This window comes from Amaranthus tricolor, chromosome 15 (genome assembly GCF_026212465.1).
Source record: "Amaranthus tricolor cultivar Red isolate AtriRed21 chromosome 15, ASM2621246v1, whole genome shotgun sequence".
In the NCBI taxonomy this organism is placed as follows: domain Eukaryota; kingdom Viridiplantae; phylum Streptophyta; class Magnoliopsida; order Caryophyllales; family Amaranthaceae; genus Amaranthus; species Amaranthus tricolor.
This window is the reverse complement of record NC_080061.1, coordinates 10,035,224-10,054,926: the sequence shown is the minus strand read 5'-3', so window position 1 is coordinate 10,054,926 and position 19,703 is coordinate 10,035,224. Positions and strand designations below refer to the sequence as shown.

Sequence of the window (19,703 nt, the reverse complement as noted above, 5' to 3'; positions counted from 1 at the left end):
ATTTAACCCATCCTAATTTAATATTCTGATTTCGCCCCTAATTGAACTAGTATTGTCAAATTTGTTGGTATATCTATGAAGTCGATTCCAAGATATCTTAGTTGAGATTCATAAAATTTGAAAGCAGCACTGTACCATCCCATTTAAACTCCCCGCAATAAAAATAATTAAAATAGATGTCACACGTCTATAAGGATTGTTATGAAAAGTGAATACATAACTTAGATCAAGTTCTTTAAAATTATGAAAAGTGATCACTTTAAATTATAATTGATTATTTTGAAATTATAAACATAATAAAATTGATTCAACATAACTCAAAAAAAAAAAATTGATTCAACATCAGACGTTAAGATCTTGTGTATCACCTTTGTTATACACTAATTCTTTATTAAGGCTGCCTCACCATAAGACGATTTTAATTGCGTTAGCCTAAACTATTTAAAAAATTGTTTTTGTATAAGTGCGGATTCAGATTTTATTGTTTTTTTACTAATGAACATTTTGTATGGACTTGTCTAACGGTGAATTGGGGCTATTGGTTGTAGACAAGTTCTTTATTAAGATCATCTCATCATAAGACGACTTAATATGAATTGATTTAATTTTTATTTTCTTAAAAGATAATGAAAAAAACAGTTTTTATTTTAGTTATCCACTGTGTAACTTTTTATTTTCTTAATATGGACTGCTTATATGGATGTGTATCACAGTGAGATGGTCTCATACAAAACTTGTTACTTCTTCCGTTTCATATTACTTGTAACATTACAAACTAATGCACTATTTTTTCATTATTCTTAATTTGTGATTAGTTTTAAATCTATAAGTTAAAACATAGTTAAGTGAGTTCTTATTTGATTCATTTCAATGCAAAGATTATTAATATTAAATTTTTATCATTTTTATCATTTTTATTATACATAATTAAATATATGAAAATTACATTAATACTTCTCATATGAAGTATCTAGAATTGCCATGAAAAGTCAAATGATGTAATTATTTTAAAATCGAAAAAGTAAATGTTTAAGCCCTCCGAGTCCAATGTCATAAAAAGCGGATCGAGAATCGAGTTAATTAGGTCTTCTCATTTGGAAAATTTGAAAACATTAAGATAAAAAATCAAAAAAATGAACGAAATAATACAACTTTCAAACTTATTCCAAAAGTAAGCGTGAAAATCCCAAACCTGAGGTACGGAGCTGTTCGCTGTTAGTAACTGCAAACAGATCAAAAAAGACAAAATAGTTGTTCGCAGTTAGTAACTGCGAACAGCCCTTTAACTTTGTTTGACCTGTCCGCAGTTTCTAACTGGAAACAGCTATGTTACATAATTTTTTTCCCTGAATTTGAGTTGTTATTTGTTGTATTTGCATTAGAGACATTAAAATAAATAATTACATAACAATTTATGTTTCAGGCGGGATGATTCATCCCCAAAACTCCGAATAGCTTGGAGACTATGATAAAGTAAATAAACATATATATACAACTAAATATATACAAATGTTTGAAATATACAACTAAATAAACATATATATATATATATATATATATATATATATATATATATATATATATATATATATATATATATATATATATATATATATATATATATATATATATATATATATATATATATATATGTAACGCTTACGACCCTTATCTACCCTATCCAACTGAGTTGGTCTCCTACGCCTCCTACGGTAGTATGAGGCGTTCGGGTGTCGCTCTGGCAGTGGAGTGGAGTGGTACTGTGATGGCCCAGCCTGCGAGGTCTCCGCAACGTCAACGGGGTATGAAAGGTCCATCTCCTTCAAATGATAGTCATAAGCAGGAGATGAGATGTGTGTATGGTTGTAGCCGGTGAGGACTTTGCAGCGACTTCCGGTATGGAGTGCTGGAACTGCGTGCCGACGAGCATGCCTTGCACAATCTCCCTCACCCGCTCCTCGTGGCTGTACCGCATCTTGTGCCTGCAATTAATATTTAGTTAATGTAATATTATATTATGTAGGGGTGTTCAAAACCGGATACCGGGTCGACCCGGTTCCGAAAAACCGGGTACCCGATTTTCCGAATAGCTAAAATTGTATTCCGAATCCGACCCAGTTTAAACCGGGTACCCGGTTTTGCTTATTTTTTTATTTTTTCTTAATTCTTTTAACAATTTTTTAAACATATAATTCAAATAATATTAAAATACTTAACTAACTTAGTCATAAACTATTAAAATACAAGCATAAGTTAATTAAAATACAACCACAATTCCATAAACTATTAAAATTTATATTTAAAAAAAAAAAAAAAAACCGGATACCGGGTACCCGGTTTTCCAAAATTCGTGATCCGTATCTGACCCGAATACCCGGTTTTAAAACCGGGTACCCGACCCGGTTTATCTGAATTTTGGAAACCGGGTAACTTATCCGCTTTTAAAAATCGGAAAGCGGGTTTTCAGATCGGGTTTTCGGATACGGATATTTTGAACACCCCTAATATTATGTATACTTAATCATTTAAATGCAAATGAAGACTTACAAACTGGGTCATCGTAGGCGCAGCAGGTGCGTAATGTGCTGCTGCGATGATGCCACGTGGTGTCGTCTATCAGCGAGTGATGGAGAGGAACCACGACATATAGTCCGGTGTAGTAGATGCGCCATGAACATTGATCGGCGCACCTTGGGCCAGCAACTCAAGTCTACGATCCCAACGAGCCATGTGATGCCAGTTGATCTCCATCCAATTCGCCGTAACCTGATTCTTGCGCGAAATGATGTCATTTTCTACATTAATACAAACAAAATCAACATCATCAACAACTTCATGCCCATACAAGTACATTATAGTCATTTGATTATAATCTTTTTTGGTCTACAAATTAATAAAGTCCATAATGTAACTAAGTTCATACATATATAATGCACATAAAATCTAAATAATAAATCAATTAATAAGTTCATAAATGAAATTGCTAATACAAACATCAACATTTCTAATAACACATAATGTACATCAAATTTAACTAATTTAATATGCTCATCAACAACAATACTTCAAAAAACAACATAAAGTTATGAAAACAATTATACATTACCTTGAATAGTTATGGATGATTAAGAAGAGTATTGATTTAAAGAACTAGTAACCTACATTTGCCAAAACAGCCAAACTTCATCAAAACCCTAAAAATAGATATATATACTAAAAAACGCATAAAAATTTACTTTTGCTCGATCTAGAGTATCCCAAACTAATTTTGAAGTGCTAAATTGAAAGATAAACGCAACAATTGATGGATTCAAGCTAGTGTATTAGTGGAGAGTGTCGAGTAGTATTATGCTAGGGTTTTAAGAGATAGAAAAATGAGAAGGAAAGGAATCTGCTGCGTATTTGTACAGGTATCTGTTCGCAGTTAGTAATTGTGAAAAGGTCAAACAAAGTCAAAGGGCTATTCGCAGTTAGTAATTGTGAACAACTATTTTATCTTTTTTCATCTATTCGCAGTTACTAACTGTGAATAACTCCATACTTTAGGTTTAAAATTTTTACGCTTATTTTTGGAAAAACTTTAAAAGTTGTATTATTTTGTTTACTTTTTTGATTTTTTATCTTAATGTTTTCAAATTTTCTCTCATTTGATGGGCTTTATTAGTCTAGTCAAGCCCGACGCGTTCAAACCCTAATCAATAAACGGAAGACCTAAAACATTACTCCTATTTATATTGGCGGCCATCCATCTAGGGTTTTCAATTTTACAATTGCTTGCCACTCTTATATTAACCTACAAGGTGTTTCATTCTTCATTGTGGTTACAGTTTCACTTCTTGGGCGGCTCTTCATCATTTGGTGACTCCTCTGTTCTTTTCTCTTTAACTATCTTTCAATGTTATTGCTCAATCTTTTTTATTTTTATTTTTGTTGAATTTGCAATCATATGATGAAATTAAACTGCAACAATATGACCGAGGCTCGGAATCTCCATGATTCTTAAGTATTTAAGTCTCTGATGATTGCTTATTATGATTTTTAGTTTTAAAATTGAATTCAAGAGAAATGAAGAATACGTATTTGGTCCGTGTTTCTGATTTAACTGTGATCGATAATTTTTTTACCAATTCTGATCTCATTCATTTCTTCATCTCAAACGAAATTGTTTTTGTTTTTTGAGTTTTTTTATTGAAGTCGTGAGAAATGATGAATGCTTATTTGGTCCGTGTTTCTGATTCAACCGTGACCGATATTATTCAACCAATCCTGATCTCATTCTTCATTTTAAATAGTTCTTATTCTGTAAAAATCATGTCTTTGGATCGACTCGATGATTTTTTAGCCTGTAATGGCAATATACGCTATTCTGAATCATTTATGTTGTCAGTAATATGTGATCTATGAGAGTCGCTTTTCTTGTTACGATGCTTTCCGTTTTTTTTTTAAATTATGAATTTTATTTGTACAATGTTATACTGTGATGAATAATGGAATAATTTCACATGTCAGACTTCAGAGGTTTTAACCTATGAGATTAAAATCCTTAATTCTGAGTAGAAACTTTAAAATTGATACTTTGTTGGTTTCCCTTAAATAATTTGTAGCTTTAAATTAACAAATTTTCTGTTTTCTGGCCTAGGATTTACATTATTGTCCGTACCATCTGAATTCTCTTCACAGAGATTTTGATGAGCTTTTAAATATTATCTGAGGCCAAATTTTTTTAATAATTTAAAATTTTAATTTAAGTTTCGGCAATGATGTTTCACTATTACCATCAAACTCTGAAAGCTCAAAAGCTTTATTTGATGTTACAATCAAATTACTCTGAAGCCATTAATTTCACTTACGTGGAAGGAATACTATAATTTTGATTATTTGAACGGCAATAAATTAGAGTCTCTGATGCGCATATTTAATTGCGTTTTTAGCGCTGTACATTGCCAAAAATAACGTGGAACTGAGATTCTGGCATTTACCATTCTTTTCATAAGGTTTATGCATTCAGATGTTCCGACATTATTATTTTAGAGTTAAATTTTATAGTGTATTCAAGAGAGGGAAGTGATGATTATTTCCCCAGATGATCGAAGCTGAAATAACTGAGCTAATTTTCTCATTCTTGAGAATCCAAGCCAGAATTCTGATCCTGCTCTTGTTTTGTTTTTATTTGTCAAAAATATATAACCCTTTTTTAGTTTTAAGTTTGCATATATTAGTCAATTGAAGAAGTTTAATTCTGATAATATCTCAATGGGATCGAAGCTGATTAAACTGAGCTAATTTATTCTCTTTTGAGAATCCAAGCCGGTACTCTGATCCATCTAGCTTAATGAAATTGGGTGGTTACCTGGTTATTTTATCTTGGGCACTGAAAGCAATTTTTTGTAAATATTTAGGCAAAAAAAAAAATGTGAATTGATCTTAATTAGTTTTTGTAATTTACAGTTGAAAAAGCTTAAGTTCTCGAATAAATATTAACCTTGTTTAACTGGTTTTTAGTTAAATAGTTTTTCAAATAAGTTGATTTTCAGGTACTTAAGCGAATACAATATAATTAAAATATTAACTTGTTGAATCGTTCAAACTGTTCATTTCTGGGCAATATGGTTAATGTTTGACGTATTTTAAATAAGTTTAGTGTAAGTGAGTATTTTAAAACGGATGGACAAAATGTATACGCGGACCTAAGATTCCCCATGAACTGTACACTATTCTTCGGCCTTGTTTTTAAGGCTGGAATCTGAGTCTAATATCGAGGTTATTTTGAAGCTACATTGAAGTTTTGGACAAATTGTCTTGTTTGGAGTGTTAAATTGGTTTAATATTGATGGTTTGAATGTGGATAAATGAAGAAAAACAATAAATTTTGTGGATAAAATTAAGAATTAAATATGTAGATGAATTTAAAAAAAATTATTTGCTAAATCATTGGGATGGAGGGAGTAACTGTCATCATTGTAACTCAACTGGAAGACGTCTGAGTAACTTCATAGCTAGACGTGGAATTAGATGGTTATATAGCAAAGCTTCAAATGAGGACTTTGTATTTCTTACTAGTTGTGGGCTTTGTACCCAGCACCTATTCCTTCTAAGTTATATTATTAAATTATATAATGTTAATTTTGTAAATTTTTATTAATAAAATACGAATGTAAATATTAAAATTTGAACCAAATAAGGTATTTAATATAAAAAATCAAATGATAATCAAAATTTCATTTTATTTCTCAGAATAAGGATATTTTTTCATTTTTGAGGTCTGGATAACAGCAAGTAAAATGAGCAAGTCAAAAATAGTAAGCATTAGTTCATTGTAACAGCGAATAATAATTTTGGTTAAAAGTTAATATGTGTTTTTGCTGTTAGAAACAGCAAATTAATACTTTGACTTTTTTGACCAAAATTATTGTTCATTATTATTAATATCTTAAATGCATAGCTCTTTATTTTCCATTTTTCCTAAATTTCAAACTCTTAACCTTTAAATGTGCAAGAATTTCACTCAAATTTTCACCATTAAAACAACCTCTATCCTTCAATTGTTCTCATTATTTTCCAAATTCCTACTAGTCATTTGCTCAGTCACATGCCTACATTATTCTCTTTATTTATTTATTTATTTATTTATGTTGTTGGTTTCAAATTTTAGGGTTTAATTTAAAACCTTCTAATTTCCAATAACTACAAGTTCAAGACTTGCAAATTAATACTCCTTTCTCATCTTTAGCTTATTAAGGTGCTCTTACTTTAATTTTAGTAGTTATTTGTGCAATGTTTAACATTATGGTTATTGATGTTGAATGAAGTTGATAATTATATTTAAACTTTATATTCTTGTTAAATTTACATGTAGATTTTCATGTAAAATAATTGAATGTCCCTTATTAAACATAATTCTTGATATTGTCGTCTTTTATTTATGTATTAATGTGGAAAATAATTTATTCCACCTTGTTAAATGTAGTTGCGAATATGTCACATGTAGTTGTGTGTATTGTTGAGCAATATACTTGCTTTCTTATGACGTTGTTACTGATGTTGATGTTGTATGTATTCTTGTTGAAATGACATCATTTCGTGTGATTATTGTGTGTTTTTAGAATGGTCAATTTGAACAAGGAGTAGTAATGTTACCTATGTTGGGGGTAGATGTAAGCTGTTTGCATGCAATTCGAACATGGATTTGAATGAGTTTAAACTTTTCGTATTTTCTAAGATTGGAATTGACACCAGAAGAAGTGCTGTAAATATATGTTTTAAACATGACATGAGTGGACAATTGTTGGCTTTTTTGGTTGAGGATGATGAGGCTATAGATGCTATGTGGGAGTATTCTAAGTCTAAATCTATTCCCTTTTTGAAGGTATGCGTAGAGGAGGTACCTTAGGAGATGATGAGGCTATAGGGTATCAAGGTTTAAATGTAAAATCTAATCCTTTTTCTACGCCTATGCCTATCTAAACTCAAGAAACTCAAAATCTCTTTGTTCCTTCCCCATCTAGTACTCTTTGTAAACCTCTTCCAATACATGTGTCAAATGATGCAATTTTTAACTTAGGAGAAAGTAATGAGGTGGTACCTTGGGATGATGGTAATGAGAGTAATGAGCTAGTTGATGATCCTTCTGATGATGATGTGGACGTGGATGAGGATGCCCTAAACCGACATGACCTTAGGAAACATTCCCACTATCGTTGCTCCTACACCTTACGCCCTAGTTCCACCTTTAGATGAACATGTAGAGGACAACTCTTGGAGGACTTTAGGCTTGTGATACCACATACACAGAAGAAGGGGAGTTTGAAAAGAGTATGATGTTTGATAATAAGGAAGCTTTGTTGGAAGCTATTAGAGTGTATCATATCCGTAGAAATCTAGAGTATAGAATTGAGACTTCCAACCAAACTTCATTATCATTGAAGTGTAAGAGGGGATATTCTTGAAAACCAAGGGCTAGGCCAAATCCTTATTCAACTTCATGGTACATTTCAAAGTACAATAGTAAGCATGAGGATTGTGTATCGGGTAGCGACACTATGTCAGCTGGACATATTCACTTGACTTCTTCTGTGATTAACAATTTCATTAAAAATTGTGTTTTAAAGACCCATCGATTAAGGTGTCAATCGTGCGATAGATGGTGAACAATAGATTTAGTATAAATGTCACATATAAGCTATAGCATGATGTGCTAAGGAACAAGCCCTATTGTCCATCAATGGCACATGGGAAGATTCCTATTCTCTCCTTCCATGATTTTTAAAAGAATTGCAACACTCAAACCCGGGCACAGGGGTTGAGTGGTTCTTTAAGGAAGACAATAACGCGGGTGTGTACGTACGTCCTAACATTAGAACTTTCCAACGTGTCTTTTGGGCCTTTAGACCAGGATTGAGGGTTTCAAGCATTGTAAACCTCTTATTGCCATTGACAGTACACACTTATATGGTAAGTACCGTCATATCTTATTGACTGCGATTGCCCAGGTGATAAGGGAATCTTTCCACTTGTATTTGCCTTGGTAGAAAAGGAATACATAACTGATTGGTCCTAGTTTATGACTGTATTCACAGACATGTCACACAAAGGATGGGTTTATGCATTATATCTGATAGACACACGGGCATTTTAGCAACGATGGAGGAGTCGGAATGGCAACCACCACATGCCCATCATAGGTTATGCTTACGTAATTTGTTAGGTAACTTTAACCGTGCTATAGTTAATATTCAGTTGAAGAAGTCGTTTGGAAGGACTGCTGAGCAAAGACAACATTCTAAGGTAGTTGAGGGCTTAAGGTCAATTGAGGCAACAAAATGAAAGGCCATTTTTTGGATCAATGAAGCGGGTCATATGTCTAAGTGGTCATTGTGTCATGATGGTGGTCATATGTATGGTGTAATTAACTCCAACTTTGCTGAAGTCTTCAACTTTGTGATGAAGGGTGTACGTTTCTTAACTTTGACCACACTAGTTGAATTCACTTTTTATCGCATTAATGATTATTTTGTCACAATTCGTGAAAGTTCTAGTGCATGGTTAACTGGTGGACACATGTACACCCCGCATGCCACGAAGATTATCACTAAAATCACTGAGAAGGCGAACTTCCATGAGATAGTTGCATTCGACTATAGAGTAGGTATCTTTGAAGTTAAGATTAGGCGAGGAAATAGAGGATTGTCAAAAAGGCGGAAAAATACAATCTGTGGACTTGACAGGACGGAAATGGACATGTAACAAATTGGAGTTATACCACTTACCATGTTCACATGTTATTGCTGTATGCATCAAAAGACATCTATCATACGAGCGGTTCATGGAGCCTTGTTACTAGGGATGGTCATGGGTCCAGGATCCTGTTGGACCCGCCCCTTTTTTAAGGGTCTGGGTCTTAATTTTTGAGACCCATCGGATTCGGGTTGGATCAGGATCCAAAAAATTTCTGACGGGTCCGGGTCTGGGTCTTAAAGTGAAGACCCGGACCCGAACCCTAAACTTTTAAATTTTATATTTTAAATTTCTGATTTATAAATTCTAATATTATGAATGGCGCTTCTCAATTCTCATTCTCAATTAAAATGGATGCCTCATCCTAATCCAGTAAGGCAGCCGCGAAAACCTAATTTTTTTTTTCTCCTCTAACCTCTAGTCCTCCCGTCCTCCGCCTCTGCGACAGCCATCGACCTCCATCGCCATCGCCAGCCGTCTTCTCCACTTCAGTCAAGACTCCTACTCCAGGTACTCCGTGTCTTTCAAATTTTTGATTTTATCCATATCTTGCCTTTATTACCATTGCATGTTGTGTTTCCGAGTTTTAGCGAGCGATATCTGTCATCGGTTTTGTTTGAGTCTATTCGGGATGAGTGCCAGAACATGAAGTCGGAATCATAGAAACTCGTCACACGTTTGACTCATTGTTTTCTCAGTTGAAATAGAACAAATAGACCTTAATAGCCCATTGTTGTTTCATTTTAGGGTTGTGCATCTTGGTTTCTTGTCATGTTTGCAAATTGGATACTTGGAACTCAGAAGTCTTTTCTTTTTATTTGATAAAATCCATGATCAATAAACCATCTGTTTTGAGTAGAAAATGATGTATTCATGGAAAATTTGTTTTAAATTTTTTTTTATGTTTGATGCGAATTTGAATCAACATGCTTATTAAAGTACACATGATCCGACATAAAATACATGACCTAAAAGTAATTCAATGATCCGGAATGGTCGCCTTTGATAGGTGGTTAATGTATTTGAATTTCATGGACTCGAACAAGTGTTTGTAATACGATAATAAGTTGCTTACAAAAATACAAAAAGACTCGAAAAAGGTTCAATTTTGACAAATCAAAGAGGCTTTGTATAAGACCCATTGAGGACCCTAGACCCGTCAGATCCGTAGGGTCCGGGTCTGGGTCTTAAAATTTTGGACCCTTAGGGTCCGGTTCCGGGTCTGGATCCAAAAAAAAGGGTCCGGGTCCGGGTCTGGCCAGACCCGCCCCATGACCATCCCTACTTGTTACACCTCTCGGAGCTATGCAAACACATATAGCGCATGATTCATGCCAATGATTGATAAGAGGTAATGGCCTCAGTACGCTAGTGTTAAAATTAGACATGATGCTGATCAAATTCGTGGTAAGAGAAGGAAGAAAAAAACGCAACACTTGTCGTCGTTGTAGTAGTGAAGGTCACAACACTAGAACTTGCACATCAAGGTAATGTTATAGTATTCACTTTTCATTATTATTATAAACGTTATACTTAATATCATAAGTTTAAACGTTATTATTATAAACATAAATATTATTATTATAAACATTATACTCAATATTATAAACATAAACGTAATATGATAAACTCAAACCTAATTTTTATTAACTTTACATGATTGTTATATATTTAAGCATATTCATAAATGTAAGCCTTACTAATTCCTATTTCAACAGTAGTAGAGATGGATTCAACAGTTTCAGGACCCCACGATCCATGTGTCTTGCATACGAGGACAATCATCGGAGCAGTTTACTACAGGATGCCCCGGTATGTTTATTTGATGAATATGTTAATCTAATTTGAGATTTGATCGAGAGGGTACTTGGAGGGCGACCTCCCGCAGCCATAGCCTGAGGGAGTAGGTTGCGCATTACATGGCTAGCCCAGAACTTCTCGCACCTCCCTAAAGATGCTGATGAGGTCACCATATAGATGTACGCTAAGACGTATATATTTTACTTGCTTGGTGCGGTCTTGTTTGTGGACAAGACTGGTAGTCAAGTATAGATTCTGTACTTGACGCTGCTTGATGCGCCTTGGGGCGCATTGCCGGATACAACTGGGGTTCCGTAGCCCTAGGTTACCTGTACAAACGGCTCTGCGATGCTTCACGGAGGAACATGAAAGAGATTGCTGGACCACTAGTTATATTCCAAGTAATACTAACTTATAAATTATGATTTTTGTATTTCTCAATACGTTTGGATTCTTGCATTTACTTATTTTTGTATAATTTTCATGGCTTTGGACTTGGGAGGACATTCTCATTAGGCAACCAATGAGAACTGTTGGACGTGGTGCTGTTGCACTGCCAATCAATCCCCCTTTAGAGGTTTCATATGGATTTCGACGGACATTTGCGCGACGTACAAAGATTCACACCGGATCCGGTGTGGGATTCTTTCGTGATCATTTGGATCTATTACAACCAGACCAGGTAAATGCCTGACTATTTAACATTATTACTATCATGTAGTGTAATTTTTTAATTGCTTCTTAACTTGTAGTTTTGTTGGGACTCGTACCCCGTTAAGGCATATGCTGCGTTGCCTCAGTACTCAGGCATAATGTCGGGTGCTTGGAGAGCCTTTGTACCATTAATTTGCTTCGACATAGTTGAAGCGCATCTTCCCGAGCTTGTACTTTGCCAGAATGGGATGGTAGAAGGCATCCCGCCACCTTGTGACACGGAGGTTGAGCTCCGTCTCACCTCACGTAAGGGTCGGAAGCCGAAGAACTGTCTTGAGATCAATGGGCGACATATGGCTCGCTGGGATCAAAGATTGGAGCTGCTGGTGCAAAGTGCGCCAATTAATGCTGCAGGCGCACCTACTTCTCCAAATTACATGGCGTGGTTCCTCTCCATCACTCGCCGATGGATGACACCACGAGGTATCATCGCAGCAGTTCAATACGCCATCACCGCACCGATGATGACATAGTTTGTAAGTACTTATCCACGTTGAATTATTAAACATAGAACTTACAAAATATATCTTTATTTAACGTTCAAATGATTTGCAGGCACAAAGCGTCGCAGTTGTGATTAGGTCCAGTCAGGAGGAGCCTGTACGGAAGATTGACCAAAGCATTCTCCTAGGGACCCAGTTCTAGCACTTCATTCCAGAAGTGGCTGCGCCGGTGACCTCTAGGGACTTGCAGCGGGAATCTCCTCCTGATGTCGACGTACATTTAGAGGAGGTTGACCTGATGTACACCCCTGGATGTTGTGGAGTCCTCACAGGGTGCAGGATCATCGCAAGATGCAGGGTTCACCTCCCCTCCCCGAGCGCCATATGACCGCCTCTTACTATTGCAAGAGGCGGTCTAGACCATCACTGCTAGAGAGGGTGCAACAGGAGGATGATCATTAGTGTATTGTTTGTAATATATAGAACATTTGTGTATATTGAACATTTGTAATATTTTGAAATCTGTATATAGTTTTTAATATATATGTAAATGCATATATGTTTATCTATCGTGTTTAGCATATGTTTATTACAATTGAATGTCATTGCTCGAAAGATTTCGACGATGAATTATTCTACCTTGAATCATGCATTGGGCTATAATCGCTCCGTTTATCTTGGAATGATGTATACAATTAATCTATATCAAACAAACAATCAAATTCAAATAGGGAAGATGCTGTTGAAAATTCAACACGATTTCATTCATAATCAACCAATCTGATAGCAAATTACATAGGTTCTTCGTTAAATAATCAACGCTACTAAGATGATTTCTTAAACTTTCTCGTAATCCTTTCAGTCTCTTATTTTCTATGAGCCATATCATCTACTTGCCTTTTGAGATTAAGTACCTTATCTTTAAGCTCTTCTTTTTCTTTAAAAAGCTGAATTATTAAGTCTCTCTGCAATTTTGTACCCTCCGAAGCAACCCAACTAAAGTATGTGCAACCGAATCCTTTATCCAAGTAGAATGGACAAGCAACAAAGTCACGACCACGATCATCGTCACCCCAACTGTATTATTTTCAATTTCATAGCCACAATCCCAAAGCTCTTGAATAGAATGATTCTTTGACATCTGAGCAAGATATATAATATAGTAACATAATTAATATTCAATAATAATATAAATCTTTATAAATTAAGCATCATATTAACGTCATACCTTATATTACCTTCAAAAACCGCAAGATAACGTACAAATGACGGAGTTTGGATATGATGAAATAAGGAAATGTTGATGTATTTATAGAACATAAAACGACTATTTTCAACTTTTTAACGACTATTTTCAATTTTATAATGGCTAGTTCAGAGATTTTGAAAAAGAGAGAAAGTCAAAAAAAGTTAAGGTGTATGTTCGCTGTTACTAACAACGAACAAAGGGACACCTGGTCAAAACAATTCAATGAGACATCACTATATAGTTCGACATCATATCGTAGCTCATGAAGGCTTTCATTTGATTGAGTATTCAAGGTATTTGTATGTCCTGTGCATGACCTCGTGCTAGATTAATGTAGCTTCGATCGAAGTTAAGTGGAGTACAAGTTCTGGATTTGATTTGATGAAGTCTTGGGCGAAATTATTTAGCTTCAGTCGGAATTCAATTAAAATCAAAGTGCTGGACTGATCTTATGAAGCTTCAGGAGAAATTGAGTTAACTTCGGGCGAAAGCAAGTAGATTCAGGCGAAGCTGGCTTTGCTTCGATCGATGCAATGCTAGAGGAAATGTTCTCGTGCTTGCAGTTCTAAGCTTTGGAAGCTTCGGTCGAGCTTATGTTTGGGGAAATTTCTGATTGCCTGCTCCGAGTAACTTCGAGCGAGACCAACACCCACTTCAGGCGAATCTACAGCTGCTGCTTCCTTGCTTTTATCTTCGGCTGTTCGAAACCCATATCATATAAATACCCCCTTTTCCCTTGGATTCTGGGAGATGATGTCAACTTTTATATGTTAAAATACTTAGAACCCTAATCTTTTCTTAAGGTTTTGTTAATCTTTATGTAATATTAATCTAACCTGCATTGTTAAACCTTGTTATTCTCCATTGAAATTTCTCATTTGCAATTTTATTTTTTTTGTTCTTCATCATTCTCCATTTGAATTGCAACTATCAAGGTATTGTTATCCTTTAATCTCTTAATTACATTTATTATTATTGTGTATATTTGTTTATTATATTTAATAGCTTTTATGAATTCAATTAGTGAGTAATTGTCTTTCTATGGCTTGATATGAAGCCTAATATGCATTTGATTAGTTTATTGAGGAATAATTCGTTGGTTGTTGTCTAGGAATGATCGAATATGATAAAATTGACTTTAGTTAAAGTCTTTTATGTTTTTCATGTTCCGAAATATGAAAGTTGAGGTAGAAATGTATATTAGCCTTAAGTGCAAAACATGTTAATCCTTTTGTAGCCATTCATAATGAATATAATTAACTTCACCTAAACATAGATATATAACCAACAGTGAACTTAATTGTCTGATCCTATGCATGTTAGTGGAGATTGACATTGCCCTAGGCTTTTCTCTTATCGAATCAAGTCATTTACATATCATTGCAACTTAGTTTAGTTAAAACTCATCATATTTGGCTGTTCGATAGCAATTAGTTGACTGAATTACTCTAAACATGTAGCCCCCTTATGGGTTGACCCGTAATTGTGCTACAACACCCGTGCACTTGCGTATTAAAATAAAACCCTATCATTAGATGACAAGTTTTTGATTTTGTCGCCAGGCTAGCGACAATTATGGTGACAAATTACTTTTTTAGTGACAAAGTATTTTGTTGCCAAACCTTTTTTGTGACAAATTAAGTGACAAAACTTCTTTGTCGCAAAATCATTTTAATATTGTAATGAAAATAGCAAAAACTGACAATTATTTACTTTTTTTTTTGTTCCTGATTCGCATGTAGATTAGCAAATCATATGAGATGAAAATCATGTAAGATGTATCACCTAATTACAATATTAGCATCTAAGACATTAAAGAAGATCATTGGTCACTTATTCATTAGTCTCTTGGCTCTCATCCACCACAACTCCCATCATCTTCGTAGTAGAAACAAGGCACTCAACACAAACATTCACATCAGAAATCTTCAAATCCCTTGAAATCTCAGAAACAACTTTCATCATTTTCCCACTCAAATTATAATGATAAAGTACACCATCATCATCTTCTTTTCTCAACAAAAATTCATTACCTCCATTAGAACAACCCAAAGGAGCACTCAACAATGATCCAACAATACCAGCATCAACAACATTAAACAATCTAGTCCATGACTCTTGAACACCATACTCTTTCATCACCCACACAAAAACATTATCAAATTTCGAGCAAATTCGAGTCACTAGGCATAAACATTCATCTAATACCCCAAGGACAACAAAATCCCTAGGGTCAAATCCATTATGATTTAACAGCAATTCACCCTCTGAATCATAACCCAATTCATCTTTTTTAATCAAATCAGGTAACGGCAAGGAATTACTCCAATCCATGGATAAAAGATCAAACCCTCGAATTTGAGGCTTATATTGGAGATTTTCCCAAAACATCCAATGCACAATATGATTGTTAATAACTGCACCAGGATCACACCATACTATAGTAGCACCAGAAACTTCTACATTAACCAATTTCCAGCAATGATCCTTCAAGCTATATGCCTTAATTTCCTTGATTATGTACCCAAATCTATTAGGGGAACCAGTATCACTACCACCACTATCACTTCCATTGTCATCGTCACCACCACCGACATTGTCATCGTCACCATCACTATCACGGTCATCGTCACCACCACCACCACCACTAACATTGTCATTGACACCATCACCGCCGCCGTCACTTCCACCATCACCGCGATCAGCATCATGGTTCACAAAGTAATCAACAATCCTCACAATCTTATAATCATCACTCACATAATCATATCCAAACCCGAAACTAAAACCAGTATAATCCGTACCCAAATCATCCGAACTCAAACTCTCAGAAGGCAATACAAAATGGGTATTACTACATGGGTTCCACAAAACAACATCAATTAATAAAGGGTTATCAAGATTCTTAAAACTCAATGCGATTAACCCATTACAAGACCCAACAATCGAAACATCATAACCAGAAGAAAAATGGGTTGGGAAATCAAACCTTTTTAAGAATTTCGCCTCGAAATTAGTGCCCATATCAAATGACATGGAATCAAGGTGGGTCCCATAGTTGATTATAAGAAGGCGTTTGTTTGAAGATAGGGAATGAACGAGGTTAAGGATCAAGAAATGAGGGTCACAAATGAGTGAATTCCATGATTTTGATACACATTTAAAGCGACAAAGAGATTTTACAGGTAGTTTCGAGATGATTAAGGTTATTATATCTGTAGGCAAAATTTCCATGAAAAGGGATTAGGGTATCGTTGATTTAAAAAAGTGATGAATAAGAGAGGTTCTGCTTATGGATTTATGAAATCAAGATTCAAGAATGGGCAAATGATTCTTTTATTTTGATTTTTTACTTGGGGATTCTTGATTCTTCCACGTCTTCATTTCATTACTTGGGGATCAAGTTGTATTGATACAGGTTCAAAAAAGTTTTTTTTTTTATTATTATTTTATTTTTTTATTTTTAATTTTATAAAAAAGAATCCAAATCCTTAAACATCGTCACCCTTTTCATTTTATCGCCACCCCCTCCAAATGAAATCACGAATTTGCCCCTGATTTTTAAAAAATTACAATTTTGCCACTCCCTACAAATTTCTTATTTATAATAATAATAATAATAATAATAATAATAATAATAATATCAATGACAACAATAATAATAATAATAATTAACTTTTTTATATTCTTCAAAAAGAATATAAATAAAATTAATAATAATAACAGTAATAATAATAATAATAATAATAATAATAATAATAATAAAAACAATAATAAAATTAAAATTAATAATTATTATTCAAAAAAAAAATCGCCCAGAACCGGGAGATTAGACCCCGGGTTCAATCGCCCGCCCGGTTCTGGGCGATTCAATTTTTTTTTTGTTTTTGAATAATAATAAGTATTTTTAATTTTATTATTGTTGTTGTTGTTATTATTATTGTTATTATTATTATTATTATTATTATTATTAATTTTATTTATATTATTATTGAAAAATATAAAAAAATTTATTATTATTAATATTATTATTATTATTATTATTATTATAAATAAGAAATTTGTAGGGAGTGACAATTTTGTAATTTTTTAAACTCCAGGGGCAAATACGTAATTTCGAGGGGGGTGGGTGGTGATAAATGAAAAGGGGTGGCGATATTTAGTAACTCCCAAAACAATTGGCTATACACACCAAAGTTGGATGATACACTAAAAATAAAGTAGGAAAAGATAGGAATCTCACATTGGTTTTCAATTATAAAATATTTGGAAGGAGTATGTAACTGAGTGTCTGTAGTTACCTCATAATGTTAACTGAGTGTCTGAAATTAAAACCTTATTAGGAATGACAATGAATCGAATTTATTTTGGGTCTAAATTTTTAGGAACTAAATTTAAATATATGAATACTGCGAATCCAATAACAAAGCCAGGTTCAAAATGAGTCGAACTTATACCCTAAGCACAAAAATCTCTAGAGCAAATACTCTAAGCGAGAGTATGTAATGCTTACAAGACAAAACATATCAGCTAGCATATTCACTATTTAGTAGAGTATTGATCAACAATCAACATCAACAATTGGAAGGACTAATTAGATATCTAATCAGTAGAAGAAACGACATAGTTGTATGCGTCAGTTAATGATAAATTTACATGCTTGAGAATGATCTTTTCCTTGAATCTCTTATCAGATTCAAGAACTTTTGCGACGCTTCTCTCGTGCACATTAGCGTCCACATTCACATTCTTAGGCACAAGTAGGCATGGCCATGGGGCGGGTTACCCGGAACCGAACCGGTCCCGAACCGCTTGAAACCGGATCCGGAACCGGAACCGTTTGCGACAGGTTCTAAACCGCCCCGAACCGCGAAACCGTGAAACCGCCGGAAAAAAGTTGCCGGAACCGTGAAATCGCCGGAAAAAACCGTCGTGAACCGGGCAAAAAACCCGCGGGTTGGAACCGGAACCGGTCCAACGGTTCCATGGAACCGGAACCGGAACCGGTCCGGTTGAACCGGCTCAACGGTTCCGTGGAACCGGGACCGGTCCGGTTGAACCGGCCCACCGGTTCCATGGAACCGGTTCGCCAAAATGTGACCGTTACGTTACCGTTAGCTAGCCGTTCCCTTCTCCTCTATATATACTCATCACTTTCAATCATTTTCATTCACAACTCATCTCTTCTCCTACTCTCTCTACTTAATTCTTTAATTACGCAATTATTCTCTTAATTACATAATTAGTCTTTTAATTATTTCTTAATTTAGTTAGTTACATAATTAATTATTTATTTATTTCTTAATTCTATATTTCTATTATTACTTCAATATTATCAATCATGTCTTCAGTTTTGAAAAAAGCCACAAAAAAAGTTACTAAAGTGGCAAAATCATTGGGAGGTTCCAGTTCCTCCAAAAGAAAGGCCACTTCTACTCCGTCGGTATCAACAACACCTTCCATTAGTAATTATAATTATGAACATAATTATCCGGAAGGGTACGACCCAAAGTTACATAATTATGCAGAAGAAGTGGAAAGAGAAATACAAATTGATGAAGAAGAGGAACCAACGACCCCAATTGGGATACATATATCTCGACAGTCATCAACAAGATCACATGAAGAACAAGGAGAACAACAACAACAAAGACAAGCTCGTGGTAAACGAGTCAATTTCCAAACTATCGGTTAGTTTTATAATTTTATTTTTCAAATTAATTAAACTTTAAATTATTTATTTATTTAATTATAGTTTTATAATTTTAAATTATTTATTTAGATGAAGACGAACCAGTAAGACAACCTTTTCCGTCAATGGCACCTCCTAATGGTAGAGCTGTTTCACATGTGTGGTCGTATTTCACAAAAGAACCAACCGAGAATCCAAATATTTTCTTATGCACTTGTCAAATTTGTGAAAGTCAAGGAGTAAAGCCCTTAGTTTCATACAGTTTCACCAGAGGTAAATACTTTTTAAGTTTTTTATACATACATAATACATTATACATTCATACATTATATATTCATATTTTATAAACATTTATTTATTGTGTTTTGTAAATACGTGTTAGGTGGTGGTACGGGATCTTTTAACAAACATTTGGCAAAGAAGCATGGAATCACAAAAGAAACTCATGCAGCAAGCGGGAGCGGGACCACAAGTGGAAGCCGACAGACACAATGGGACATTCCCAGCACAGGTATGCCTTTTAGATACAATCGTAATGACATGATTGATGAATTTTCTAGGTATGTAATTT

At 34.4% G+C, this 19,703-nt stretch overlaps 2 protein-coding genes and 5 non-coding genes across 10 annotated transcripts; 6 read left to right on the top strand and 1 right to left on the bottom strand.

The window, feature by feature from the left end:
* Window positions 1-3,677: 3,677 nt before the first annotated feature.
* Window positions 3,678-13,192, top strand: LOC130801942 (serine/threonine-protein phosphatase 7 long form homolog). Of its 4 annotated transcripts, none has more exons than XM_057665902.1 (5): window positions 3,678-3,858; window positions 9,656-9,744; window positions 10,953-11,716; window positions 11,814-12,224; window positions 12,304-13,192. In XM_057665902.1, exons 3-4 carry the CDS (start codon window positions 11,558-11,560, stop codon window positions 12,219-12,221), a joined length of 567 nt encoding a protein of 188 aa, XP_057521885.1. In that variant the 5' UTR covers window positions 3,678-3,858; window positions 9,656-9,744; window positions 10,953-11,557; the 3' UTR covers window positions 12,222-12,224; window positions 12,304-13,192. The 4 variants fall into 4 exon arrangements, with proteins under 4 accessions (XP_057521885.1, XP_057521882.1, XP_057521883.1 ...); XM_057665899.1 differs by having other exon boundaries at window positions 3,680-3,858; window positions 11,787-12,224; window positions 12,304-13,190; XM_057665900.1 differs by having other exon boundaries at window positions 3,680-3,858; window positions 9,656-10,721; window positions 11,787-12,224; window positions 12,304-13,190.
* Window positions 3,941-4,024, top strand: LOC130801997 (small nucleolar RNA Z199). The gene has a single exon (XR_009039716.1). It is a non-coding gene; the product is annotated as a small nucleolar RNA Z199 (small nucleolar RNA).
* Window positions 4,325-4,409, top strand: LOC130801998 (small nucleolar RNA U54). Its single transcript, XR_009039717.1, has one exon. It is a non-coding gene; the product is annotated as a small nucleolar RNA U54 (small nucleolar RNA).
* On the top strand, window positions 4,470-4,560 carry LOC130802000 (small nucleolar RNA R64/Z200 family). The gene has a single exon (XR_009039719.1). It is a non-coding gene; the product is annotated as a small nucleolar RNA R64/Z200 family (small nucleolar RNA).
* On the top strand, window positions 4,633-4,716 carry LOC130802009 (small nucleolar RNA snoR117). The gene has a single exon (XR_009039728.1). It is a non-coding gene; the product is annotated as a small nucleolar RNA snoR117 (small nucleolar RNA).
* Window positions 5,059-5,152, top strand: LOC130801996 (small nucleolar RNA Z103). Its single transcript, XR_009039715.1, has one exon. It is a non-coding gene; the product is annotated as a small nucleolar RNA Z103 (small nucleolar RNA).
* A 1,793-nt stretch (window positions 13,193-14,985) lies between the features above and the next one.
* Window positions 14,986-16,777, bottom strand: LOC130801941 (F-box protein CPR1-like). Its single transcript, XM_057665898.1, has one exon. The coding sequence runs from the start codon at window positions 16,672-16,674 to the stop codon at window positions 15,274-15,276; it is 1,401 nt and encodes a 466-aa protein (XP_057521881.1). The 5' UTR covers window positions 16,675-16,777; the 3' UTR covers window positions 14,986-15,273.
* Window positions 16,778-19,703: the final 2,926 nt, after the last annotated feature.

Excerpts from the sequence above, each read along its gene's own strand:
- LOC130801942 (XM_057665901.1), top strand. The coding sequence starts at position 11,558 with ATGAGAACTGTTGGACGTGGTGCTGTTGCACTGCCAATCAATCCCCCT. Across the intron at positions 11,717-11,786 it reads ATCTATTACAACCAGACCAG|TTTTGTTGGGACTCGTACCC; the intron begins GTAAATGCCTGA and ends CTTAACTTGTAG.
- LOC130801941 (XM_057665898.1), bottom strand. The coding sequence starts at position 16,674 with ATGGAAATTTTGCCTACAGATATAATAACCTTAATCATCTCGAAACTA.